Source organism: Mus musculus, chromosome 3, assembly GCF_000001635.26.
Source record: "Mus musculus strain C57BL/6J chromosome 3, GRCm38.p6 C57BL/6J".
Classification (NCBI taxonomy): Eukaryota; Metazoa; Chordata; class Mammalia; order Rodentia; family Muridae; genus Mus; species Mus musculus.
In genome coordinates this window covers 95,298,251-95,324,932 of record NC_000069.6, presented here as the reverse complement: position 1 = coordinate 95,324,932, position 26,682 = coordinate 95,298,251, and the positions used below count along the sequence as shown (strand labels likewise).

The following is a 26,682-nucleotide window of genomic DNA, read 5'->3' as shown; positions in this document are numbered from 1 at the left end:
CCTGGCTGAAAATGAAAGTAGTAGAAGGTATAGTCAGGAGTTGGGATGAGATGATTCCTGAACACCACCACCCCTTTTTTTTTCTCTCCAGGACCAACAAAGCGCCAGGTGGCAGTAAAATCAACCCGAGGCTTTGCTCTTAAATCAACCCATGGTATTGCCATTAAATCAACCAACATGGCTTCCGTGGACAAGGGGGAGAGTGCACCAGTTCGTAAGAACACACGCCAGTTCTATGATGGTGAAGAGTCTTGCTACATCATTGATGCCAAACTTGAAGGCAACCTAGGCCGCTACCTCAATGTGAGATGCTGAACCACCTCTAGGTGTAGGCTAGGCCATTGCCTCAGATTCCTGACTTTTAAAGACACTGTATCAACCCACCTTTGCTGATAAGTTGATCTCAGAGAGTGAAATAGCTTCCTTTCAAAACATCACTGCTGTAGTATATAATGGAGTAGAGATCAGATGTGTGTGTGTGTGTTCTCACAAAGCCAGATGTTTCCCTGGTTGAATGACTGTCATCTTTAAACTTACAGCACAGTTGCAGCCCCAACCTGTTTGTCCAGAATGTGTTTGTGGATACCCATGATCTTCGCTTCCCTTGGGTGGCCTTCTTTGCCAGCAAGTAAGGGGGAGAATGAGGAAGGGGCAAGTTGTGTGGAAATCGGGGTGAGGCGTACCTTCCTTTGTGGTCAGGCTTCACTTTTACCCTCTACACTTATTCTTTTTCGCACTTCAGGAGAATCCGGGCTGGAACAGAACTCACTTGGGACTACAACTACGAAGTGGGCAGTGTGGAAGGCAAGGAGCTGCTGTGCTGCTGTGGGGCCATTGAATGCAGAGGGAGACTTCTTTAGAGGAAGACTTCCTCACTTTGAGAACGCTTGAACTATCCTTTTCCCCAGGAACTGGGTCTTCCTGACTGTTGAACTCTGACCCCAAGTCTCTGATCTAGCTTCTTCCCAGCTCCTAGTAGATAGAGATGGGGATTCTCAATCAGGACTTTCCCAGCGTGGTGCTAGCAGGCACTAGGGTGGGTAGACATGACCACTCTAGCATCAGCCTGAGGTCCTTCTCATCTTGTATGCATTCATGATTCACATGGGCTGTGTATCTGCCATCCCTGATTTGTATGGTTTCTTGAAAGTCTTCTAACAAGATGGTAAAGTAGAGATTGTGGTTTGTCTTATCTCCTGCCTTGATCTTCCATGTCATTTCCCAGTGGGCAACTATCATTAGTTTATACCTCGATTTTATTTGCCCTGTGTAATTTTTAACTAAAAATGTTACATAACCACAAGGGAGGCCTAAGAAAAAAACTAACCCTTTCTCAAGTCTTAATAGTCTGACACAGTCATGTTTTATTTAACCTTTAATATACTTTAATTAAAAAAAATTAACAGTACATTTTGGTCTGAAATGGTCCCTCGCCGAAATATCAGGTCCTACCTGTAGTTGTGGCTTTACAACTGAAACCCCAAATGTTCAATAAATAACAGAACTAGTTGCCCTTCTACTCCACACCAGCTGTCATAGCTGAAGGGAGGGGACAGGAAGGCCAGAGAGGGAGGCAGTGAGATCCTAGGAACCATGGTCCCTGGGGTAGGGTGAGGGGCATGTATGCATACCCTCCTTCACTTCATTGACTTGTATTTAAGGAAGAGAAAGTTAAAAGTAGCTCAGCTTTCTTTCTTGGCCTGAGCTAGGGAGCTTAGAAAGATGGAACCTTGGTCCAGCTTTGGCAGAATGAGGCCCAGAAAAGGGACAGTAAGGCACAACCCTGGCTTGAAGTCAGGGAGTCAAAGGCAAACAGCTAGCTCCAAATTCTTAGGAATGAGGAATGTGAGTTATGATTCCAACCCTCAGAGCTGAAGAAGGATTAGCAAGAAGGGTAGCTTAGAAGGTAGAGAGGGAAATGAGACTATGTCTCTCAACAGGATGTGGATGTGGCCAAGCCTCCTTTCTACCTGGAGATAGGCTGTTTAGAGTCTGGTTTAAAGGCAACTGGGTGAAAAAAGAAGTGGAAGGTCAGTGTAGACTCCTCATATCCTTTCTCCCCAGAGCTCAAATGCCCCTAAAGGGAAGCTTGGCTAGTTTCTTGGCCTCATGCATTGATGTGGGAGGCAGCTAGGACAATGGTTCAGTCATTCTTAGGATGATTGTTATTGAGGATGGGGTGGCCATTAGCTAGGAGCCGGCTCTTTGCTCCTGCCCCAGCTGCAGTCTCCTCCCCCTCTGAACTCTCTGTTTCTTCTCTGTCACTGCGTTCATCTTCTATCAGCTGTGAAAAGGACAAAAGGGTTATATATCCTTCAGTATCCAAGGGCTGCCTCTAAGTTTCCTGTTAACCCCCAAACCCTCATACTTTTTAAAGAGAGTTGCAGCATGACAAGGAATTTGGAGAGTTACAGTGTGAGAGAAGTGAGACCTACAAAAGGGGGGTGGGCCTTCCTCACCTTTCCAGTTATGAACTTGTGGGCCATACGCAGAATGAAGTAGGCCCAGAAGATATGGAGCATCTGTAGCACTGCCATCATAAAATTGAAGAAATAATAGCCAAAGAAGGCAGGGTAGAGCTCCAGTGGGTATATCATCGTGCAGTGTAGGATCCTGCAGATTCAAGGGCAAGTTGTAAACATGGCCATGGGTGAAAGCCTGCGACAAATGAAAAGGCAGGAGCCTGAGCACCTACTCACCAGAAAGGCATGATAACCAGCCGAGTGATGATGAAAACGATGGCGAACACAATGAAGAGGTTGTTGCAGGTGTTCTTCCATCCCGCGTAGTTAAACATCTTGGCAGACTATAAAAATAAATAAAAACACCATCTATTATCACTGGCTCTTGACTCCCATAGACAGTAGTATTTGCATGTGGCTAGCTGCACTGACAATTCCCTCTCTCCCATCCCCTGGAAGGTGAGGGACAAGGGGAACCTGCACTGGGGCCTCTACTGTGAGGAAGCCTAACCTCCAGCAGGTAGTCAGAAGCGTCATGCAGAGCCATGATGAGGGTCCCTGCCCGGACGTAATTGGCAAACCAGGAGAAGCAGAGGAGAATGATAGTGGCCACATGGTGGATGATCTGTTCCTTAAAATCCTGCAGAAAAGATAGAGGCTCCAAAGGACTCTTCCCTATTCCATTGTTCCTCCTTCCAACCCCTCAACTTTTGTTCCCCACATCCCAGCAGCTCTGCCCAGATTCCCATGAAGTCAAAGGGGAGGCTCTTCACCCCAGGACCTCATCTGGTCTCTTTACCCACCTTTCGCTTGACATCAGAGGCAATGCTGAAGAGCAGGGACCAGTAGAAGGAAAGTTCAATCATGTAGTACCAATACTGAGAAGGGATGATGCTCTGGGAGAGAAATTAGGGGTGAGGGATCCCAGGACACTCAGACCTAAGGGGCACACCTCCAAACTCATTACTTCTAGCCCCTCAAGATAAGTCTTTCATGATTGTCTTCTGCCATGTATTCATGAAACCCTTCCTTCATAAGGTATTGTGTGCTATAGAACACTATTACATAAGGGGTCTTCTCATACCTGTATGGGATATCCCTCCCAAACTTTCCTTAAGTCATAGAACCAGGGTTTCTGCAAAGAGAGAGATTAAAGGAAGAAGGACTCATATCCTATGGCTTATTCCATCTTAAAGGATGTGCTCCCACTTCCCAGTACTCACATCCACAGTGACAGCCATGCCAGCAACAAAGGCAATTAGGTAATACGTGAATCTCCAGCTGCAAGAGGAAACCAGGTGGGAGGATCAACAGTTTCCCACTGCCCCCAGACACCCTCTCAAGGTACCTTCACCTCCCAGCAAGAAAACACAACTGCCACCCAGTTTCACTTGCCCCAACTCCTCCCACCTGGCTTCTCGGAACTTTTTGAGAAGACTGGGCCTGTCCTGGTTGCGGCGGCGGCGGAACCAGCGTTCTACCTGGCGTCCAGAGAGCCCACTCTGCCGTGACAAAAGGTCTACCTCCACCTAGGCATAGTAAGACCAGTATATTCAGCCTTCAGATCAGCAGTGCCCCCATTCTACTTAACCTCTCCCCATAATAACCTGAATCATGCCCACCCTCTACCAAGTCCTCACCTTCCAAAGCAAGCATTCAAACTCTGACCCACCCAAACTCAGCAACTGCCAGAATCATCTGCCTCTCATACCTGCTTGGGCTGCTTGCCGCTGGTCTGGTAGAAATGTTCCAAGGTGGCATTGGGAGGTGCCCGCAGTCGGGTTTTCTCCTTAACATTCAGGAGGGCAGCCAGGGGTGTTGCCACATAACTGAGTAAGGGACATGAGAAAGAGGTGTCTGGCTCCCTTGGAGCACTCCTAACCCCTAAATGGGACAGAGAAAGTACTGCAAGACTTAATTCTGGGCCTCAGTTTCCCAAATTCCCTGGCATCCACCTTTCTTCTGGCCTCCTGGGCTGCCCACAGCTGACAAAGCTGCCTATGTTCACTATTGACCAGGCGAGGAGGCGGGTGCAGGATGAAAACAAAAAACCATTGAAGGACAAGGCTGGGGATGCTGAGTCCTCAGCCTCAGGAAGACAATGGTGCGCTGGGGGAGGGGGAGCATGGGCTCCTGAGTGGCCAGAACACCAATGTCCAGAACTAAGTATCAGAAGACCAACACGAAGCCCTATAGGTTGGCTGACAACCAGAGAAGGTTTGAGGGCATGCTCACAGCTCAAAGAAGTATCGAATGACGAGAAAGAGCAGGGCCAGGGGGAGTGTGATGTAGAGATCTGAGGCTTTGGCATAGACACGTCCATCTTTGTCTTCTAGATCAGCCCAGGTTAAGTTCACAGGCAGCCATAGTCGTTCCCACCAGAAGTAGTCATACAAGGTCTGGAGCATCCTGAGTGAGGAAAGAAAAGGTCAGAAGGCCACGTGCAAGCACTCTGCAGAGAGGGAGTGAACGTTCCTGCTAGTCAAAGGGAATGGGATAGTCACACAAGCCTTGGACTCTGGCTACATAGCCTTGGAATGAATCGGTTGGCTTAAGTTAGCTGTTTTCCTCATCTGTAATAGGAAATCAGTGGCTTTCAAGTTCAGCATTTATTTACAGTTTGATGCAACCTTAGGTGATGCTGACACCACTTGGGCCTGATTCCCTACAATTAAAAAAAAAAAGCACTCCTTTCTTATCAATCTTATCTTTTGGATTTCAACCTAGAGGACAAGCAAAACCCAGTCCGAGAAGCTGTAGTCAACAATCAGAAAAGTTAATCAGACCCTGTCTTGAAAATAAAAAAAATTAAAAATTTAAAAAAAAAAGAAAAGTTAAACAGGGAGAGTGAGCAGAAGGTGCATGCCTTTAAGCCCAGCACTCAGGAGGCAGAGGCAAAGGCAGGAAGAGCCACACAAAAAGTTCCAGAACAGCCAGGGCTACAAAGTAAGACCCTTAGTTTGTAAAATAGATTATGTCAGGTGTGGTGATGAGTCTTGGTGCTGTAATTTCGACACTTGAGCTGCTGAGGCACTGGGATCATAAGTCTGAGACCAAGCTGAACTGCATACACTGTCTAGAGGGGGAGGAGAGGAGGGCTGCTCAGTTTTGAATGAATGAGACAAGCACATCCCCAAAGCACAATGAGCATCAGACACCTGCACACACACCATGCTCCACACATCTACGTGGGCAGCAGAAAATGATCTATAAGCCTCTGTTCAGAAAGGAAGTGAGAAAAGAATTTGAGCCAGCAAGGTCTACAAAGGAAAAGCAAGTCCCAGACCAGCCCAGGCTACAGAGAAACCCTGCCTTGAAAAAAACAAGAAAAGAAATGGAGGGAGATAAAGAGGGAAAAAGGAAGGAAATCAGGGTACAAGTACAGATACAGTCAGGACTGGGGACAGGGAATCCAAAACAGCAAGGTTCAACCAGGAGCATGCCTGGAAATTCTGAGACTCCAGGCTCCCCAGCTCTCCCCCTGTGAATAAGGAGAGGTAACTGCATGCAGACTGACCTAGAGACTATGAGCTGTGACAGGAGAAAGGTGGCCTCCCAGGTGGAGAGAACTGAAGCAGCAGCCTGTGGGCCAGCGTGAGCAGAGGCACTAGGCACTGACTATGGAGTTGCTGAAGGAGGACAGAGCCCTCAGTCCACAGCTGAGCTAGGCTGGTCCTGGGTCTGGTTGGCTCTTTCAACAGCCCCGCCTCCACCTTTCACAGAAGCACTTGCGAAATCCCTCTCGGCATGTCACAGGCCAGTCAGTATTCCAGCTCAAGGACTTTACCCTCTTGTCCCCACTCCTGGTCACTGCTCTTGTGGATGAACTCAGAGGTCAGATAGATAGACGATAAAGGATTTTCAGCTGCACACCCGGCACACACATCCCAATTATACATTCCAGGCCCCATGATGGAGAGCACTACCTCTTTCCCCTCCACCTCAACCTGAAAAATTAATTTGTTAAGAGTGGAAGCCTCACCGAGCGGTGGTGGCGCATGCCTTTAATCCCAGAACTTGGGAGGCAGAGGCAGGTGAATTTCTGAGTTCGAGGTCAGCCTGGTCTACAAAGTGAGTTCCAGGACAGCCAGGGCTATACAGAGAAACCCTGTCTCGAAAAAAAAAAAAAAAACCAAAAAAATAAAAAGAGTGGAAGCCTCTCCAAAGGACAGAATTAAGTGTGACTGCCCACACAAGCACACTTTCTTCCTAGAGAAAAGGAGAAAACTGAATAGAGAAGAAAAGGGAAGAAGGCAGAAGGCCAACTGAAGGAACAATTTTGGACACCCCACCTCTTCCTTCCTACCTTTTGGGTTAACTGGATAGGAAATAGGGACTAATTCCTGACCTTGTCGCCTGGCTACTGTGTTCCTCAGTGCCTAACTTTTCCTCCAGTGAGACCTAAAATCAAGCACACAGGCAACCCTAGCCTTGGGCCATCTCCAAGCCGTCCCATAACTAGGATGTTTTTCTTCATAGAGCCTTTCGAGAGTTAAAGATTCAGAGAGCTAGCTAAGGGCCCCGAGTGGGTGGAGCCTCTCTCCCGGGCTCCAGCAGCGTAGGAATGTCTAGTGCCTTGCTTATCCCTACCAAAAAGGTAAGGAGCTAGAGGGTGGGGGTTGGGTAGTCACAGAACAGCACACCTATCTCAACCTGGGGATTCTTGCGCTGTGTCCCTGGGAAGTGAAGACTGCTGGGGGCCTGCACACTGGGCTTCAAGCTTGATGTGTCCTTCTTTGTTGTTCTGAACTTCCACAGTAGAGAAGCAGCACCAGAGGCAAGCAGGGTCAGGACGTTTGACTCAACAGGAGGAGAAGGGACTAGGGTTTCTAGTCAGCCTTACACACCTCCTCAGAGCCAGTTGGCTCCTTGCTGCGCCCCTGGCGGCTACTTGGCACAGCACATCAGACAGAGCATTCCATCAACATGAAATCAGAACTAGAGAGAAGGCGACATCCAGCCCCTAAGGGCTGATTACACCTTGATTACACCTGCAACTTAATTACACCTGCAACTCTTCCACTCACAAAAATTATACCGCCTGCACACGTGAGGAGATCCAGTGTAGTGTCCATCTGTCTTCCTCACACACACCTGCCTCAGAGACAGGCACCACTTTCAGAATCACAGGCTGAAGAGGAGCCAATACAGCACGGACTTCACAAGGATTATATTACTTGAAACCTAAGCAAGGTTTTTGCCTGGCTCCAACTCTGATTGATTCCTCCCCACCCCACCCTCCAATGCAAGTGTAATAGGGTGAGAGATGGGCACCTGCAGAGCCAGAAAGCTGGGAGGATAGAAGTGTGACCTGTAAGAAAACCTCAGGGCCAGTGAGACAGTAGATAGTGGGATAGAGACGGTTTCACAGGGCTCTCAAGTCTGAGCAACCATTAAGAAGGCGACATAGAGCCGGGCGTGGTGGTGCACACCTTTAATCCCAGCACTCCAGAGGCAGAGGCAGGCGGATTTCTGAGTTCAAGGCCAGCCAGATCTACAAAATAAGTTCCAGGACAGCCAGGACTATACAGAGAAACCCTGTCTCGAAAAACCAAAAAAACAAAAACAAAAAACAAAAAACTTCTTTCTAGGGCTGGAGAGATGGCTCAGTGGTTAAGAGCACTGACTGCTCTTCTGAAGGTCCTGAGTTCAATTCCCAGCAACCACATGGTGGCTCACAACCATCCGTAATGAGATCTGATGCCTTCTTCTGGAGTGTCTGAAGACAGCTATGGTATTTACATATAATGAAATAAATAAATCTAAAAAAAAAAAAAAACAAAATCAACAACCATTTAAAAAAAAAAAAAAAAAAGAACTTCTTTCTAGATATTGAAGAGCAATAGAAGTCAACTGCTTCGGGCTAAAGTATGAGCCCAAAAATACAGGGCAGATTCTGGTAAAGCTAAGGGGTGAGGCTGTGACAACCGTGGCCTCAGGCTTCTCTGGGATGTTTCACAAACTTCCCTGCTCCAACCCCAAACACTATATAAGAATATGCCTTCCAGAGACAGGGAGAGGCCAGTAGGTTGAAGTAGCAGCGGCAAATGGGGTAGTGTTGAAAGGAACTGTACAATGTCAGTCTCCCTGTGGCCAGCGACAGAGAGAAACCTAGTCAGAGGCTCCAGTGAGAATAGAGGCACCAGAACTAGTTCACACACACAGCACACCACACCACACCCCTTAGAAATTAGGCACTATGTGGCCAGAAACAAGACCTAAGGAACGGAATATTTGACCTTAGGGGCCCCATCACAAATGCAAGACAGTCACCTTAGCTCTGGGATGGGAAGTGACCCCCTACCCCAGCTCTCACACAAACAGAAGTAATTTCTGGGGGAGGCCTTCCCTAACTCAGTTCTGGGGAAGACCGGCTCACTCCAGACCTCACAGCGCTTAGAACACCCTGACAGCTGAGGCTGGAAACTCGGATAAGTGAGATCTGGTTTGGATGCCAGGAGTGCAGCTTAGGCACAGGAATTCCCAAGCTCAGGCTAAAAAGAAATGCCACCCACCTGCAGGTAGCCAACTAACTTGAGGGCCTCTGGGCCTGTAATTAGCAAGTTACAACCCAGAGCTGGCCAAACACGCCCCATAACGGTATAGGAATGTGAGCCCTTTGGGGCCGGGACAGACACTAAAGAGTGTACTCCTTCCTGTTTCCCGTTAGGCACATGGACACTCTGACCTCCCTCTTGGGATGGGCACAAGGGGGTCAGAAACAGAGGCGGCAGCGGCGGCGGTAGCAGTAGCAGCAACAGCAGCAACAGCAGGGGCCGCCACCGTTCCTCCTCGGCCTCCACACTCAGGCCCCAGGACGCACGCGGGCCCGCAGGGGCTTCTAGCACCGAAGGTCCGCTACTGCTCCACTCCTAACAAAGGGGCGTCTGTACCATGGATCCTGAGCGAGCGCCCGGCCCCAGTCCCCCTACCTGTTGCCCCGCAGGCCTTCTCTGGTCCGAGGCCCCAGCCGGGCCCGGATCGCCCGCTCCAGCAGCGCTCGGCCCGCCCTCCGGCAGGCCGGCCGCCATGAGCCGGTGGAGGCCCCGCTCCCTCCGAGCTGCACCCTGAGCCCCCGCGCCCGTCACTGCCCCGCCACCCTCGCGGACCCGCGCACAGACTTACTCGGCGTCCGGTGCAGAGCTGCTCCGGCCCGGGCGCCGCTACTCCGTTTCCCACTTCTAGCGCCCGGCCGGTGCGCACTGACTGGGCCGGGTCCTCTCCTCCCCCTTCCGCTGCCCGCGGCTCCCTCCCTCCTTCCTCCTTTGCCCGCCGAGCCCCGGCGAGCCCAGGCCGAGCCCAGTAGCGGAGCTGAGTTGGGTGTGGGCCGCGGCCGGGCGGGGCCCGGTGCCCGGAACCCTGCGCTGCGCCTATGGAGCGGAGGAGCCCCGACGGGGCGGGTGGCACGTGCCCCGCAGGGCGCCTGGGTCTCTGAGTGGCGCGGTTGCGGCCCACCCGGACATTGGTCAGGGACCCCCTGGTGCTTGAGCCCAGAGCAGTTCAGAGCTGGCTGCCTCTGCCCAACCCCGCGGCCCTGGTGTGGTCGGCGACCTCAGCCCATGATTTACCCCCGGGTTGAATGCTACAATCCCATCGTCCGGCTTCACTGGGCATCAGAGGAAGGGTGCACGCGGAGAAAACCCTGCACAGATCCCGATGCTCCCTACGGTGAGATCCACAATGCCCCCTCCCCCAGCCCTGCTGTTTAGAGTCCTAACAGAGCTACTCAAACCTTTTGTAAAATGTACTCCAGGCTACACTATGGTTAGCCGTGATCAGTTTCGTATTAGAACCTGTTTTCCCTTAAATAGTCCCATAAAATCTATGCCTCAAGAAGAGAGCAGCAGGTTGGAGACATGGCTCAGCGGTTAAGAACACCGACTGCTGTTCTAGAGATACTGAGTTAAATTCCTAGCAACCACATGGTCACTCACAACTATCTGGGATCCCATGCACTCTTCTGGTGCGTCTGAAGACAGCCACATTGTACTCATATAAATTAATAAATAAGGGGACGGATGGGGGGGAGAGAGAGAGAGAAAGCGCCCAGCAGCCTTAACTCCCATCTCCCATACTCCCATTATGGACAGAACTTGACTAAGTTGTCAAGTGACCCTTAACCGGGAGAGTTAAGCTTAGCTTCTTCCATGTAAAAAATGCTTTAAAAACTATCCCCTGGGAAGTGGTGGCGCACTCCTTTAATCCCAGCACTTGGGAGGAAAAGGCAGGCGGATTTCTGAGTTCAAGGCCAGCCTGGTCTACAGAGTGAGTTCCAGGACAGCCAGGGCTACACAGAGAAACCCTGTCTCGAAAAACCAAAAAAAATACAAAACAAAACAAAACCAAAACCCTGCCTGGTGCAATTTCACATCTCATGCCCAAGCACAGTCCCAGCATTTGGGAGACTATGTTTTTTTTTAAACCTTCATAAAATAGTTTTGTTTTTTCTTTTTAAATTTATGTGTGTGAGTGTTTTGCCTGAATGTATGCATGTGTTCCACGAATGTCTGGTGGCCAACAAGGTCAGTGGAGGATATCAGATTCCCTGGAACTGGAGTTATATAAGGTTGTAAGCAGCTATGTGGGTGCTGAGAATCAAACGGGTCCTCTGTAAGTAAGAACATGACAGCTGAGCTGTCTCTCCCGCCTTTGTTATGAACCCAGGTCCTCTGAAGGAGCAGCCTGTGCTCTTAACCGCCGAGCCATCTCTCCAGCCCCGCCGTTTGTCTGTCATCATTAAGCCTGTGCCAGAGGCTTGCCTCACAATGTATGCCTGCCTTCTAGCACCAGGGCTTTGCCTGTGATCTTAGGAAGAGATGTAACCTCACTACTCTAGTGTGAGAGTTTGGCTCTCGATCTTGTCTGTTTGGGGAGTTAGAGAGGCAGTGGATGATTTCCAGCCTGTCTGCCCACTTGGTCCTTGCAGTGAGACCCCAGCACAGATGATACACCACAAAAGCCTGGCTGTCCCCTGCACTCTGCTCTATCCCTCTTCAGTAGCCTTCCTAAAATCTTCTGCAACGCGCACACACATACACCCTCACTTCTTTTTCCAACCAAGTCTGCTGTTTGGGCACTGGCTAACCCTTTTTAACCCCTCCCCACCGTTCTTGATGAATTGTCCCTTTTTCTTTTCTTTTTCTTTTCTTTTCTTTTCTTTTTTTTTTTTTTTTTTAATACTTGGCTTTCCCATGGTTTCCACCAGATACTTCATTTGTTTGTTTGTTTTTTCGAGACAGAGTTTCTCTCTGTGGCCCTGGCTGTCCTGGGATGTATTTTTAATCTTTTTGAGAAAGTATCTCACTATGTTGCCCAGCCCGGTTCCAAACTCAAAATCCTCCTACGGTTTGGATTTTCAGGTGTGAACTAACACACTCAGCTGTACCAGACTTTTTAAATATGTCCTCTGGGTAAGTGCAATTAACTTTAAAAGAGAGGAAGAGAGGAAGAAAGAGAAAACAGAAAGCAGTGGGGAGTTTTGTGGGCAGAGGCAGGATATCGGAGAGTGAGGGCCTGAGAAATGGAGATAAGAAGGTATACAAAAGAGTAAATGGAAGGAGGAGAACCCTGGCCTCCGCCAGCACTGGGGTGCTGTTCCCCACACACTCTCCCTGGCTGGACCAGGAGATTAGAATCACCACGCCTGCCTTTCTAACCCATCCTCCACCCTCAGTTGGCATTGCCATGCCCACAATGCCCCAAGTGTGCCCTGCTTGTGGTGACTCACTTCCTGTGAATAAACTGCTGAGGTGTCCCAAGGCATCGGACAGGCCACGGGGCTAGGTTTAGCTATTTGAACCAGCTCCACGGAAGGCCAACACATGCAACCTAATGGCAAAAAGGAGATTGTAAAACACAGACTCCTGCCTGCCCATCACAGTGACGCACTGTAAATCCCAGCAGAGGCAAGTAGATTTCTAGGAGTTTGAGGCCAGTCTGTTCTACACAGCCAGGGCTACAGAGTAAAACCTGTCTCCAAAAATTAAAAAAAAAAAGATAATAATAATTATATATGTATGTATATGAATGTATTATGTATGTTTACAGACACACACAAACCAAACTCATAAATAAACAAATAAATAACAAGTAAATATGTGGTGGGGAAGGCCTTGAAAGTGAAGAAGAGAAATGAAAGAGAAGCAACATTGATTGGGCGAGGGGGTTGAAGAAGTGCTAAGGAGTCAGCAGGTCAGTCACTGCAGGTCAGTCACGCTGCGCCGCTGCGGACACCCTAAGTCACCCTAAGTCACCTCATCAAGAGATGAAAAAGCTAAAAGCAGCTGGATAGTGGTGGCGCACACCCTTAGTCCCAGCTCCTGAGAGGCAGAGGCAGTCAGGTTTCTGAGTTCAAATCTAGCCTTGTCTACAGAGCAAGTTCCAGGACACCAAAGCTACAACAGAGAGGAAATCCTGTCTCGAAAAAAAGGGAAAAGAGACATTGAAACACCTGGATTCTATTTCAAACTTCGTGGGTGTGGGAAGTCCCTACCCTCCTCAAATCCCTAAGGAAGGATCAGAGGAAATTGCTGAGATGTCCACCAAGTTTATAATCCTAAAATGTAGTGCAGGAGGTTTACAGGTGATTGGTAAATCTGAAAACAGCCTGTCTGTTCCTAGTGTGTAATAAGACTGAAAGGGGTGAAACTCCACTCAGGTTTCGGCAGAGCCGCTGTAGATGTGCCACACACACTCCTCAGGACTCAAGCAGGGTTTGCTTCTGCCATGTGACTATCTGGGTGACTTTAGAGTTCAGACTTCTCCGAATTTAGAGAACTTGCTGGTTCTTGCTAGTGGTCCCTTGGGAAGCTTTGGCCAGGGCTAACAGATGCCCTCCCCTTCCTCCCTCCTTCCCTTTCACAGTGTGCTGCTTGGTATGGGGAGCCAGAATCAATTCTGAAGAGTCAGAAGGAGAGGCCCCATGTGCACTGCGTTACATTGCCATTCCCAGCATCTCCAAAGCAACGGTCTCCGTCTTCCAGTTGTGTGTGCTTATCTCCTTGAGACTTCTTCAGTCTCCATCTTCCAGTTGTGTGTGCTTATCTATCTCCTTGAGACTTCTTCTTTTTTAATTAAAGGTTTATTTATTTTTATATGTGTGTGTACATTGTTGCTATCATCAGACACCCCAGAAGAGGGCATCAGATCCCATTACAGATGGTTGTGCGCCACCATGTGGTTTCTGGGAATTGAACTCAGGACCTCTGGGAGAGCAGTCAGTGCTCTTAACTGCTGAGCCATCTCTCCAGCCCTTCCTGAGACTTATTGTTATCTTAGCTACTCACCAAGTCCATTCTGGAACCTGTCCAAGTCCATTCTCAGGATGCTGTACTTCTGACCACTGGGTTATGAGACACGTTCAGGTGGAGTCAGGTACTTCAAGTGTCCTGTCCCTATGTGATTCCTTAGTAAATACTCTTAGTGGTTACTCATGCCCTCTTGTGGCACAATTGGGGAACGGCAGGGAAAAATTGAAGCTGGCCAAGATTGGACTTCACAATCTAGAAGCAACAGTTACTAGTACGAAATAAGATAGTAACAATACTTTGTTGTCCTATGTTAACATTTTGACATTCATACATAATACTCCATGGCAAGCACTTTTCTAGTTGTTTTATCTGTATTTGGAGGTGGGATGCTAAGGATTGAATCTGAGCCTCGTCCTTGTAAGGCAATGGCTCTCTGCCCCTGAACTACATACATCTCCACCCCTCTATATATTTATCTAATTCTTAACACAATCTATAACATAAACGCTTGTGGTGGTTTGAAAGAAAATGTCCCCGGTTGGCTCATAGGGTGTGGCACTACTAAGAAGTGCATCCTTGTTGGAGGAAGTATATCACTAGGGGATGGGCTTGGAGATCTCAGAAGCACAAACCAGGATTAGTGGCTCATATATCTTTTCCTGCTGCCTGCAGATCAAGACAAAATTCTCAGATCTTTCTTCAGCACCATGTCTGTCTGCATGCTGCCATGATTATAATAGACTACACCTCTGAAACTAAAAGCAAGCCCCAATTGTGTGTTTTTCTTTTTGCGTTGCCATAATTGTGATGTCTCTTCACAAGCAATAGAGACCTTACCTAAGACAACAGACTTTTTAAAAAAGATTTATTATTATTATTATTATATGTAAGTACACTGTAGCTGTCTTCAGACACTCCAGAAGAGGGAGTCAGATCTCCTTACAGATGGTTGTGAGCCACCATGTGGTTGCTGGGATTTGGACTCAGGACCTTTGGAAGAGCAGTCGGGTGCTCTTACCCGCTGAGCCATTTCTCCAGCCCCAGACATGTTTCTTTTTTCTTTTATTTTTTGGGTTTTTTGTTTTGTTTTGTTTGTTTGTTTGTTTGTTTTGTTTTACTTTAACTTTATAAGTGTTTCACTTGTATGAATGTGTGAGAACCACGTGTGCTTGCTTGGTGCCTGGAGAGGCCAGAAGGCATGGGGTCTCCTGGTACTGGAGTTTTAGATGACTGTAAATAATCATGCGGGATTTACCCAGGGTAAATGGAGACTGAACCCAGGTCTTCTGAAAGAGCAGCCAGTGCTCTTAACCATCTCTCCAGTGCCCCTGCCTCCTGTCTCTGTTCTCTGATAGGGAAACTAAGCACAGGAAGGTTCTGCACCTGTCCAGACCATGCAGAAAATGAGAATCCTGACTCTGGGAAGTCTAGCCCCACAGGCGTTCAGCCTCGGCCACAGTGCAGAGATTAAGCCCTATCTGGCGGTTGTGAGATAGAACTCGAGATATTGCCATTAGAAAAGAATTTCGGGTAAACAATAAATAACGTTATCAGAAGTAATCACATTAAATATTTGGGTCATACTTATACCAACAAATTATTCATTGTTTACCTGAAGTAACTTAATTGAGAGTTGTATATTTTCATTTACTTAATCTATCACCCCTAATATACAAGGTGATTCTATGCTGCTATTGGCCATACACACATTGCTTCATTTATTACGTCAGATGCCCCAGCCTCTTGTCTCCTCAGCCCTGAAGTTTCTATCACCTTTTTCTTTCTTTTTTCTTTTTTAAGACTTGTTTATTTATTTCATGTATGTGAGTACACTGTAGCTGTCTTCAGACACACCAGAAGAGGGCATTAGATTCCATTACAGATGGTTGTGAGCCACCATGTAGTTGCTGGAAATTGAACTCAGGACCTCTGGAAGAGCAGTCAGTGCTCTTAACCATTGAACCATCTGTCCAGCCCCTGTACCACGCTGTTCATGTAGAGATGATGAAATGTCTAGCTAAGACTACAGAATGTAACAAGTGGCAGAGCCGGGGTTAAAGGCTCGTACCCATAAATCTTAGCACTTGAAGCTAAGGTTAGGCAATTGTGAGCTCAAGGCCAGCCTGGGCTTCATCATGAGTTCCCGGCTAGTCTGGGCTATAGAATAAAGCCCTGTGCCTTCCCACAAACAAAGGAGCTCAGTAAGAATGGGCATTGCCAGCAACCCTGATTGCCTGAGTGTCATGTGTTGTCCTTAGAACAGCTCAAGCTGAAAGCACCACTCCCTTGGGCTCCCTTCCTTGTGCGCATTCACAGTAAAGAATTCTTTAAAAATTAGATATTGCAGCTGGGCGTGGTGGTGCACGCCTTTAATCCCAGCACTTGGGAGGCAGAGGCAGGCAGATTCCTGAGTTCAAGGCCAGCCTGGTCTACAAAGTGAGTTCCAGGACAGCCAGGGCTATACAGAGAAACCCTGTCTTGAAAAACAAAACAAAAAATTATATATTGCTGGGTGTGCTGCCCTCACCTTCACTTCCAGTGCTTGGGGGGCAGAGACGAGTGGATCTCTGAGTTCAAGGCCAGCCTGGTCTACAGAATGTGTTCCAAGACAGCCAAAGCTACACAGAGAAACCTGTCTCAAACAAAAACAACAGCTACTACTACTACTATTAGTAACAACAACAACAATAATAATGTGAAAAAAATAATTAAGTTAATAAAATAAAATAAAAATTAGAGACTGAGCCAGGCAGTGATGGTGCGTGCCTTTAATCCCAGCACTTGGGAGGCAGAGGCAGGCGGATTTCTGAGTTCGAGGCCAGCCTGGTCTACAAAGTGAGTTCCAGGACAGCCAGGGCTATATAGAGAAACCCTGTCTCAAAAAAAAAAAAAAAAAAAAAAAAAAAAAAAAAAAATTAGAGACTGATCATGGGTCCTCTGGTTTTAAAACTGGAATATGTTTTCCACTTTAGTGAGGAAGAAATTCAGAATATGGTTGCCACAATGGAGGCCTTTATTCCCAGTGTCCCCAAACTTGTTTGCAGGACAGCAGTGGATAATGCTGTAACACTCTCCTTCCAGGGTTCTTGGAGATCAAGGAGATCTGGATTTAGAGAGTTACAGAGGTCCGGAGACAGGAAAAAGATTGCTCCCCAAACCCTATGGAGCCAGCCCCGATGCTTTCTCAGCTGCCTGGGGTCCCTGTGGCTGAGAGGGACTGTGCACCTGCTGCTCTGTGCTGACAGCCTCAGGCTCTGCTGTTGGGATTGTATCACTTGCAACCCAAGCAGTCAGGGGACATTGACTGCTAAAAGGCGACAGGAGTCTGAGAAATCCAGGCCCCAGGAGCCTCTTCCATTTGCTGGCTGCTTTGGGAGTACAGTGCTCCCAGGGTTTCGAGCTGTAACCGGTCTGCAGGGAAACACCCTCTCTGCATTTTTCTCTTTTGACTCTAGGTCTTTTCCAACCCCTGATTACCTGTGCCCTTCCTCCTCACAGATATAAACAGTCCTCTTGCCTCCCCACCCATGCTGGCTGACTTTCCTAAGGCAAAAAAAAAAAAAAAAAAAAAAAAAAAAATCACTGGAGCTTATGGGCCAGGACCCCCCGTGGGGTGCAGGCTGGGGTGCCCTGATGGTATGTGTCCCAACAGGTTCTTCTCTATCAACCTTGAAATCAGCCTGGAGCCTGTCTGACCTGCATTCCCCTTAACCCCCCCCCTCCCTTTTTACCCCCAGGGAGCTGGAGCCAGTGGTAGAGCCAGGTCAGAAGTAGGACTCAAGAGACAAGGTGTCTGTGGTCCCAACCTGGCCCCACAGGGAAGGCAGCGCACAAAGCCTTCTGTGTCCTGGGCTGGGCTGAGAGGTTGAGAGTTCACTTGCGTGGGTTCAGGGCCAGTTCCTGGGAGGAGAGATGCTAGGCAGGGAGGTGTTTGTTTGCTTGTAGACCCTGTACAGCCTGGTCCTCTCCCACGTCTGGGAGGGGCCAGAGTTGGAGACAACAGCTGGGCTGGTCTTCAAGAGAGAGGTCATCTGACTGACTGCTCAACCTAGGCTGTCCACTCCTCCTCTTCTCTGCCCGGCTACTCCGGAGCTGGTGCCTTCACGACGCTGAACCATAACACCCATCTTATTTTCAGCACCTTTCAGGTAAGTTCTGGAACTGAGCCCTCATCTGGGGACGGGAGAACTCACTGATGGTGGGAGAAGTGGGTATGTCCAGCATGACAGCTGCTAGCTTCTGTCCAAGCACAAGGACAGCCCAGATTACACCTGCTGACCAAAGGATCCCATCTGAGATTCCCCCACCCCCAGGATGGGGGCGGGGGTGTCTGGGAGGGGCAGACAGGTAGGAAGCTGATTTGCAGGTTACCTGTGGGGGAGAGAATGTGATAAGGAGCTGTCTTGCACCTGTTCCCATCATTGTCACCTCACCCCAGCTGCCTGAAGAGCCAGGCCAGGGAAGGGAGGAGGAACTTGAGCCTCAGAGGGCATCACCTCAGACTAAGGGTTCAGGGGACCTGGAGTGGGGGGAACTGGTTGGTGAGTGCTGGTTCCTACAGCCTCCCTAGCCCATCTTGGCTTACTAGAAGAAGGTGAAAGCCAGAAGCTAAGTCCTTCCTCTCGCCTTCCTCTTCTCTTGAGCCTGTGCACTAGTTCTGTAACTTATTATTTATTTGTCTGTTTATTTTCTGCAACACAGGAAAGGAATGCGTTGAGAAAGTCCAGGCCCCAGATAAGAGGCCATCAACATACCCAAGTGGAACATTCCCCTCAGCTAACTCCTGTTTCCTTCCTCAGGGAAGCCAGCTGCACCATGTCTGCGAGCTGTGGACCACTGGGAACATCTCTGACTCAGGAGATCCTCAGCTCCCTGGGTCTTGCCGACAAGGTATGGGCTGTTGGGACTTCAGAAATGTATTTATGTTCTCAGTAGTATTGGTGATTTAATTCTCTGGGCCACACTTGCCAGGTTAGTGCTCTCCCACTGAGCCACATCTCCAACCCCAACAATAAATTTTAATGTGTCAACTTAAAGGCCAGAAGATGCTGGGGGAACAGGAAAGTGGAAATGGCTGTGGAGAGATAGCTCAGCTGGGTAAAAAAGCCTTGATGAGCAGAGATCAATCCCTAGGACCCAAATGGAAGGAGATAACCTTGGTTGTTCTCTGATCTCCCATGCACAAACCCAACAAATGAACAAAGTGGAAGGAAGAGGTGGGTAGACTCACTCCTCATGACGCCATGATCTCCTGCTCTTACAGACCGCAGCCTGGGGGACCCTGGGCACCCTCAGGACGTTCTTGAGTTTCAGTGTGGACAAGGATGTACAAAGACTGCTGAAGGCTATCGCAGGCCAAGGTAAGCTCATGCCCTGGTTGTTTAGGGTTTACCTTTCATTGTTGATCTGTTATTTATTTATTTAATTTACAGATAGAGTCTTATTTGTAACCTAGTAGCCTGGAACTTACTGTGGAGACCAGGCTGGTCTACAGATCCACTTGCATCTGCTTCCCTAATGTGGGATTAAGGGTACACACTACCACACCTGACAGGGCCTCACTCTGCATCTCAAACTGACTTCAAATTTGCAGTAATCCTCCTGCAGCAGTTTCCCAAGAGCTGGGATTATAGGCAAGAGCCGGCATGCACAACTGCTGGTTTGCCTTTTTTCTCTTTCTTTCTCACTCTCTTTTTAAATCTTTATTATAATTCTTTTATTATATGCATATGGGTGTTTTGCCTGCATGTATGTCTGTGCACCACAAGCATGCCTGGTGCCTTCAGAGGCCAGAAGAACCTGCCAGGACCCCTGGAACTGGAGTTTCTGATGGTTGTGAGTTAGCATGGGGATGCTGGGAATTGAACTTGGGTCCCCTGGAAGAGCATCTCTCCAGACCCAGGTTTACTTTCTCATAAACAATCTCTATAGGTCAGGAAGGAAGAGGGGCAGCCAGATGGCTCAGGGGTTAAGGCCCCTGCTGCCAAGACTTGAGTTCAATCCTGGGAACCTCATGGGAGAAGGAGAGAACTAAATCTCAGGGCTTGTCCTCTGACCTCACACATGCTAAGGCAAGCACATGTGCCTACCACTTACACAGTAAACAAGTAAACAAACAAACAAATATGTTTTTTAAAAAGTCTTTTTAAGGATCCAGGAAGGAGGAGCTAGCCATGTTCTGGGTGTGCCCATGGAGCCTGATTCCAGCACGTAGTTCTGTGCTGATGTCATAGTCTCCCTCACAACACCGTGGGAGCTCAGGCTTATTACCCCATTCTGCTCATGAGGAAACTGGGGCTCAGAGAGATTAGGAGGCTCGCCCAAGGTCACACAGCTTATAATAGATCCTGGACTCTAAGCCAAAGGAGTGGATCCACCCAAAAAGCCCTTTTACATTTTTTAAAAAGATTTATTTATTTATTATATGTAAGTATACTGTAGCTGTCTTCAGACACACTAGAAGAGGGCATCAGATGTTGTTATGGATGGTTGTGAGCCATGTGACTGCTGGGATTTGAACTCAAGACCTTCAGAAGAGAAGCCAGTGCTCTTAATCGCTGAGCCATCTCTCCAGCCCGCCCTTTAACATTTTTATTTCATTAATTTACGGTTCTCTCTTTCTTTCTTTCTTTCTCTCTTTCTTTCTTTCTTTCTTTCTTTCTTTCTTTCTTTCTTTCTTTCTTTCTTTCTTGTTGTTGTTGTTGTTGTTTTTTCAAGACAGGGTTTCTCTGTGTAGCCCTGGCTGTCCTGGAACTCTTTGTAGACCAGGCTGGCCTCGAACTCAGAAATCCACCTGCCTCTGCCTCCCAAGTGCTGGGATTAAAGGCGTGCACTTTTTTTCTTTCTTTATGTTCTTTTTTTTTTTTTTAAAGATTTATTTACTTATTTATTATATGTAAGTACACTGTAGCTGTCCTCAGACACTCCAGAAGAGGGCGTCAGATCTCGTTACGGATGGTTTTGAGCCACCATGTGGTTGCTGGGATTTGAACTCAGGACCTTCGGAAGAGCAGTCAGTGCTCTTACCCGCTGAGCCATCTCACCAGCCCCTTTTCTTTCTTAAACCATTATATTAGGACAATTTTAGACCTGAATTAGAATTTGAGTAAGATCTATTTATTCATTCATTTCCTTCCTTTCTTTTCCTTTCCTTCTTTCTGTGCGTGTGTGTGTTTTGTTTTTCAACACAGGTTTCCCTGTGTAGTCCTGGCTGTCCTGGAACTCACTCTGTAGACCAAGCTGGTTTCAAACTCAGAGATCTGCCTGCCTCTGTCTCCTGAGTGCTGGGACTAAAGGCATGTGCTGCCACCACCACCGCCACCAACACCAGCTGCTTTCTTGGCTTGCTTTCTTCCTTTCCTTTCCTCTCCTCTCCTCTCCTCTCCTCTCCTCTCCTCTCCTCTCCTCTCCTCTCCTCTCCTCTCCTTTCCTTTCCTCATGGAATCCAGGCTAGCATCAAGCTCACTGTGTACCTAATAACTGACTCCTCATCCTCTTCCTTCCACCTCTCAGGTGCTGAGAATTACAGGTATGTGTCATCACACCCAGCTTTCCATGACATTTTATTTTATTTTATTTTTTAAAAGATTTATTTACTATTATACGTAAGTTCACTGTAGCTGACTTCAGACAAACCAGAAGAGGGAGTCAGATCTCATTATGGGTAGTTGTGAGCCACCATGTGGTTGCTGGGATTTGAACTCAGGACCTTCAGAAGAGCCAGTCAGTGCTCTTACCTGCTGAGCCATCTCACCAGCCCTCCACGACATTTTAAAAGACTTATTATTTACTTGAGTGTGTGCATGTGTGTATATGTGTACTTGTGAGGATAGTGCCCATGGAGGTCAGAGGATGCTGGATCCCCTGGAGCTGGAGTTACAGGTGGTTATCAGCCACCTGATGAGGGTGCTGACTGAGTCCTCTGAAAAAGCACTACATGTTCTTCATCTCTGGCCATCTCTCCAGCACTTTAAACGGAGTTTCTGACATTTTCTTATCATCTCCTTTGAGAACAGATGGAAGTTGGGGTGAGATAGTCCCAGTACTCCCTCCCCTTCCCTAGACCTAATTCTCTTCCCTGAGGAGCTGGGAATTCATGATCGTGAACTCTGTGGCTGCAACCTGGTTTTCTCTTGGTTTAGGTGTGGACTATGATACCATTGTGGATGTACTGACCAATCGGAGCAGAGAGCAAAGACAGCTCATTTCTCGAGCCTTTCAAGAGCGCACCAAACAGGTGTGAGCACTGACATCCTGTGAGCTGTGGACAGGGTGGGGACCCCTTGGAGGACTTGAGATCCAGCCACATCCTGCTCCTCCCTCCTGGCTAGTCAGGGACTTGGGAGTCAAACCTGGGATTAAAAAAAAAAAAATCAAAGCTTCCCATGATTTTGGGGCCTTCCTTGACCTATATCTCTATCTGTCTGGGGTCCGCTTCTGCAGGATCTATTGAAGTCCTTGCAGGCAGCGCTCTCTGGCAATCTGGAGAAAATCGTGGTGGCTCTCCTACAGCCTGCAGCCCAATTTGATGCCCAGGAACTGAGGACAGCCTTGAAGGTAGCGGGAGAGGACAACTGCCCTGGTGTCTGGGGTCCAAGAACTCCAACGGAGAGAGGAAGAAGCACAGTTAGTTGACTGGCCTTGACCTCTGCAGAGAGTAGGCCTAGAGGCCCCCTTGATCCTGTGATGACCCTTAGACAGAGAAGTGGCTAGTGCCAGCTCTCCAGCACTGTCTACCATCTTGCTGAGCTAAGGACATGGAGGCTCAGTGTCACGTGGCCTCATAATTTCTTACAGACCTCTGGTTCTGCTGAGGATGTAGCCTTGGAAATCCTGGCCACCCGAGCAGCGCCCGGACTGCAGGCATGCCTGGCAGTATATAAGCATGGTAAGCATGCAATGGGGCAAGGGGTCCCCGAGAGCTGAGTGGGACAGTCCACTACTCTCCTACAGTCCCTGAAGGTCGGGGACAACCCCCCCCCCCCCAGTGCCTCAGTCTCCCCAGGGGATAGAGCCACATGTGATCATTAAAGGAGGAGAAACAGTGATTAACTCAGTCTGGAGCCCCAGGGCAAATTTCACAGTAATGACATTAGGCGCCATAACAGTCCCCTTGCTGTCCCTACCATCAAACCACATCCCAAGGTTGCAGCCTGGGGGATAGGTGTACCTTTTTAAAGATATGCTGGCCCTGCCTGCCACAAACCTCACCTACTAATCTGTAAACAGCCTTTCCCACCCTCCTCTCCTCACCACACCACCTTTTTCTGTCCCCCACCACCCCCACCCCACACCCCCCTGACTGCATAGATCCATGTAGATGAGATAGTGTGAATTCATGATTCTCAGCCCCCCAGTGCTGGGCTTGCAAGCATGGCTGACATTTTGTTTCTCTCTTCCTTCTTCCCCTTTTTTTTTTCTGGATTGAACCCAAGGTTTCAGCACATACTACATACATACATACATATATACATACATACATACATACATACATACATACATACTACAGTCTTCATTTTTCTGTTCTCCCCATTCCCAATCACTCTCTGCTTCATACACTGCCCACATCACTTCTTGGACATTGATTAGAGGATAAGACCTAATCAGCTTGCTTCATATTCTGGGATTTCCTAACTCTGATTCCTGCTGCTTGGCTGCTTGGTTCCTTTTTCTAACCTCCTTGGGCAACTGGCTCCATACACTTATAAAAACATAAATCTTAAAAAAAAAAAAAGAGGAGGCCATTAGGGTCCATAGGTCAGGTGCTTGGCAAGTCCCAGAGCTATCTACCCCAAGACAATCAGGAACCAAAAAGCTCTGCCTCTCCCCCAGACTTCCAGGTGGAGGCTGAGGAAGATATCAGGACTGAGACCAATGGTATCCTGCAGGACCTGCTTCTGGCCCTGAGCAAGGTGAGGCTTGGCCTGAAAGGGATTTGTGTTCCTCAGCTGCGCATGGGTCAGACGAGGGAGCTCTGTTGTCCTGTGACAGACAGGGAGAGCTTCGGAGAGGCCAGGGTCTGAGCAAAACTCTGGCCTTCCAAGAGTTCTGAGAACGGTGTCTCCTCTTAGGGGGACCGTGAGAGCTATTCTGGAATTATTGATTACAACTTGGAAGAACAAGATGTCCGGGTGAGCAGGACTTCAGAGTTTGTATGTAGACTTTGTAGACTCCCTCCTTGATCATGTCCTAGGGTCCAGACCCCATGTACCTATCTGTACTGCAAACCTCTTCTGCCTTCTGCTGGTAGAGTCTCCTCTTGTGGACTCTGGATCAAGTAAGTCTCCTTAGATCTTATCTTTAGGGATTAGTTCCTTGTGAGAGCAGCTGAGCAGAGCCCCTTTCTTTTTCTTTTCCTTTTGTTTTTTGTTTGTTTGTTTTTGTTTTGTGTGTGTGTGTAGCCCTGGCTGTCCTGGAACTCACTCTGTAGACCAGCCTGGCCTTGAACTCAGAGATCCATCTGCCTCTACCACCCAATGCTGGGATTAAACTATCCTTTTTCACCTTCAGCCCTATTTCCTTCATCACAACAGACTTTTGGGGACACCCTAACTGTGGCTTCCAGGTTACAATGGTCCTCACTCACCGGTCCCTTCCTCTTCCCCAGGCACTTCAGCAGGCTGGAGAATCCAGTACAGCAGGGCAATGGGTCCTGCTCCTTACACAACGCAGTCCTGAACACCTCATCCGAGGTACCCAAGCTTCCATATCCCCACCCAGCTTCCTCTATCTACTGATGAGTGTGGCGGGTCACCATTCTCTGTGGTAAGTAATAGTCCCACATACCAATTGACCTCTCTAACCACTCCCCACACATACCAAAAGTGTTTGATCAGTACCGGAGATGCACTGGCCAGGAACTGGAGGATGCTATCCGGAACTGTTTCCATGGAGATGCCCAGCTGGCTCTGATCAGCCTAGGTAGGCACCTGCTCAGGATGTATGGGGTTTTACCGAGACGGAAAGCTGTGGCCCTGACATGGCTCTCTGTCCTCCCACCTTTGCCTATAGCTTCCATGTTGAGAAACACAGCGCTGTACTTTGCTAACAAACTCCACCAAGCCCTTCAGGTAAGAGGTGCTCTGCTCCTTCCCTGCCCTGTTGCTCGCTAGCCTTTTCCACTTTGTGGGTTCTTCTTTTTCACCTTTCTCCGACTCTCTTCCACCGTTTTCAACCCCCTAACATGAGATAAGAGAAAAGGAGATTCCTGAATAAAGTCAGAGGTCGCAAAGGGGGTGACATTATGTTAGACTACTTCCTGCTGATTAGGGGGTCGATGGAGTTCCTCGTAGCAAGTTTGATGTTCCCCATCAGGATATCTAATTTCTTGTTTCTTCTTTGCACATGACTACTTAACAAACCTAGACCAACAGCAACCAACCAACAGCCCGCCCGCCTTGTGGGGGCTCCAGCATTTATGTACCCCCTGAAATGTCTCCAGAATTCCAAACATCACACAACCACAGGAAACTCCCTGCAGTTGGCAAAATGCCCTCGCCAGAGCAGGAGGCAAATCAGTCAGCTGCTGTGGACAAACCTGAAGCAGCCCCGTACCCACACCTGGGATTAAAATGAAAACACATTCTTAAAACATTTCTGTGTTTTCCAAAGAACCCAAAACTCCCGTTGATACTGTGCTGCCCTTCAGAACCTACCGTAGAACCCACAAGCTACCCCCACCCCATGTTCACAGATTGTCTTGTAATAGGTAGAGGAGTGTGCTTTGTTTCTTTTGTTTTTTGTTTTGTTTTGGTTTTTCAAGACAGGGTTTCTCTGTATAGCCCTGGCTGTCCTGGAACTCACTTTGTAGATCAGGCTGGCCTCGAACTCAGAAATCCACCTGCCTCTGCCTCCCGAGTGCTGGGATTAAAGGCGTGCGCCATCACTGCCTGGCTAGGAGTGTGCTTTGTTAGAACTTAGTTGAACCCACAAGGCGCTGAAGCCAAGGTCTGCCTTGATTGCTACACATCAAAACCTTTGTCTAGTATGGCTGCTGTCAGAGGTGAAGGTAACACTCTGCACAGTGGGTTCCCAACCTTCCTGACCTGTGACCCTTTATACAGTCCCTCATGTTGTGATGACCCCAACTACAAAATTATTTTCATTGCTAGTTCATAACTGTAATTTTGCTACTGTTATAAATCGTAGTGTAAATATCTGATATGCATGTAGCCCCTGCAAAAGGGGTCGCAACCCACAGGCTGAGAACTGCTGCTTTAGAAAGAATACTAGGTAGCATGACGATGACGCCCTGTAATCCCAGCACTCAGGAGGCGGGATACAGAGTCAGGTTCAGGAAAGCCAAGATTACACAGAAACCTTGTTTTGAAAAAACCCAAGAAATAAATAGATCCAGCCAGTGTGGAGAAAGGAGAACCAGGGTGCTGAAGACATTACCATCTCTTTGTTTTTCTTCTTTTTTTGTCTAATCCAACAAGGACAGTGTGTGTGTTTGTGTGTGTGTGTGTGTGTGTGTGTGTATTTAAAGGAACCTTTAATCCCAGCATTTGGAAGGCAGAGACAGGCAGTGGATCTCTGTATTTGAGGCCAGCCTGGTCTACAGGGTAAGTTTTAGGCCAGCCAGGACTATATAGCAAAACACTATCTCAGAAAAACAACAATAAAACCAAAACCAAGAAAGTAAGTAAATAAATAAATAAAAAAGAGGAGGCTGGAGAGATGGCTCAGAGGTTAAGAGTACTGACTACTTACTCTTCCAGTGACCTGAGTTCAATTCCCTGCACCCACATAGCAGTTTATTACTGTAACTCCAAGATCTGACACCCTCATACAGACATAAATGCAGGCAAAACACCAATGCACATAAAGATAAACACAATTTAGAAGGGCTGTGTAATACAGGAAAGGCTAGTGCCATCACACTCTGGTAGACAGAGAAGCCTTTAGCACCATGCCCTACTGATGACTGTTCAAAGGACAGCCTGTATTCGCTCTTGCTCAATCATCGAGAT

The 26,682-nt window shown here is 48.2% G+C and overlaps 4 protein-coding genes across 13 annotated transcripts in view; 3 read left to right on the top strand and 1 right to left on the bottom strand.

Moving 5' to 3' along the window:
* Nucleotides 1-1,408, top strand: part of Setdb1 (SET domain, bifurcated 1) — a 33,678-nt gene extending 32,270 nt beyond the window's left edge. For all 3 annotated transcript variants that reach the window (NM_001163642.1, NM_018877.3, NM_001163641.1), the window contains exons 20-22: nucleotides 92-303; nucleotides 540-628; nucleotides 743-1,408. In NM_001163642.1, the coding sequence (NP_001157114.1) occupies nucleotides 92-303; nucleotides 540-628; nucleotides 743-860 (419 nt within the window). In that variant the 3' untranslated portion in view covers nucleotides 861-1,408. The remainder of the gene's footprint in view (nucleotides 1-91; nucleotides 304-539; nucleotides 629-742) is intronic.
* On the bottom strand, nucleotides 1,334-10,162 carry Cers2 (ceramide synthase 2). Of its 4 annotated transcripts, none has more exons than NM_029789.2 (11): nucleotides 9,588-9,743; nucleotides 4,698-4,871; nucleotides 4,174-4,291; nucleotides 3,873-3,991; nucleotides 3,686-3,743; nucleotides 3,547-3,597; nucleotides 3,266-3,358; nucleotides 2,974-3,102; nucleotides 2,700-2,806; nucleotides 2,460-2,613; nucleotides 1,334-2,284 (listed from the first exon to the last, which is right to left on the bottom strand). In NM_029789.2, the coding sequence occupies exons 2-11, from the start codon at nucleotides 4,868-4,870 to the stop codon at nucleotides 2,144-2,146; spliced, it is 1,143 nt and encodes a 380-aa protein (NP_084065.1). In that variant the 5' UTR covers nucleotide 4,871; nucleotides 9,588-9,743; the 3' UTR covers nucleotides 1,334-2,143. The 4 variants fall into 4 exon arrangements, with proteins under 4 accessions (NP_084065.1, NP_001307421.1, XP_006502323.1 ...); NM_001320492.1 differs by lacking the exon at nucleotides 9,588-9,743 and adding an exon at nucleotides 5,980-6,103; XM_006502260.2 differs by lacking the exon at nucleotides 9,588-9,743 and adding an exon at nucleotides 10,031-10,162 and having other exon boundaries at nucleotides 1,345-2,284.
* Nucleotides 9,137-10,189, top strand: LOC115489748. The gene is made up of 2 exons (XM_030252979.1): nucleotides 9,137-9,176; nucleotides 9,369-10,189. Exons 1-2 carry the CDS (start codon nucleotides 9,137-9,139, stop codon nucleotides 10,169-10,171), a joined length of 843 nt encoding a protein of 280 aa, XP_030108839.1. The 3' UTR covers nucleotides 10,172-10,189.
* Anxa9 (annexin A9) overlaps nucleotides 9,753-26,682 on the top strand; it is a 19,088-nt gene continuing 2,158 nt past the window's right edge. Inside the window, exons 1-12 of one of the 5 annotated variants that reach the window (NM_001379545.1) lie at nucleotides 9,753-10,130; nucleotides 17,764-17,859; nucleotides 18,511-18,601; nucleotides 18,975-19,071; nucleotides 21,853-21,947; nucleotides 22,154-22,267; nucleotides 22,508-22,598; nucleotides 23,543-23,622; nucleotides 23,782-23,841; nucleotides 24,318-24,402; nucleotides 24,536-24,631; nucleotides 24,722-24,780. In NM_001379545.1, the coding sequence (NP_001366474.1) occupies nucleotides 18,527-18,601; nucleotides 18,975-19,071; nucleotides 21,853-21,947; nucleotides 22,154-22,267; nucleotides 22,508-22,598; nucleotides 23,543-23,622; nucleotides 23,782-23,841; nucleotides 24,318-24,402; nucleotides 24,536-24,631; nucleotides 24,722-24,780 (852 nt within the window). In that variant the 5' untranslated portion in view covers nucleotides 9,753-10,130; nucleotides 17,764-17,859; nucleotides 18,511-18,526. Of the gene's footprint in view, nucleotides 10,131-17,448; nucleotides 17,860-18,128; nucleotides 18,253-18,510; nucleotides 18,602-18,974; nucleotides 19,072-21,852; nucleotides 21,948-22,153; nucleotides 22,268-22,507; nucleotides 22,599-23,542; nucleotides 23,623-23,781; nucleotides 23,842-24,317; nucleotides 24,476-24,535; nucleotides 24,632-24,721; nucleotides 24,781-26,682 lie in introns of those variants that run through there. The other 4 variants (NM_001379546.1, XR_375584.3, NM_023628.3 and 1 more) reach the window with 4 other exon arrangements.

Excerpts from the sequence above, each read along its gene's own strand:
- LOC115489748 (XM_030252979.1), top strand. The coding sequence starts at position 9,137 with ATGGACACTCTGACCTCCCTCTTGGGATGGGCACAAGGGG. Across the intron at positions 9,177-9,368 it reads CTTGGGATGGGCACAAGGGG|CGAGCGCCCGGCCCCAGTCC; the intron begins GTCAGAAACAGA and ends ATGGATCCTGAG.
- Cers2 (XM_006502260.2), bottom strand. The coding sequence starts at position 4,870 with ATGCTCCAGACCTTGTATGACTACTTCTGGTGGGAACGACTATGGCTG. Across the intron at positions 3,744-3,872 it reads AAAAAGTTCCGAGAAGCCAG|CTGGAGATTCACGTATTACC; the intron begins GTGGGAGGAGTT and ends TTCCTCTTGCAG. Across the intron at positions 2,614-2,699 it reads CTGGTTATCATGCCTTTCTG|GATCCTACACTGCACGATGA; the intron begins GTGAGTAGGTGC and ends TTGAATCTGCAG.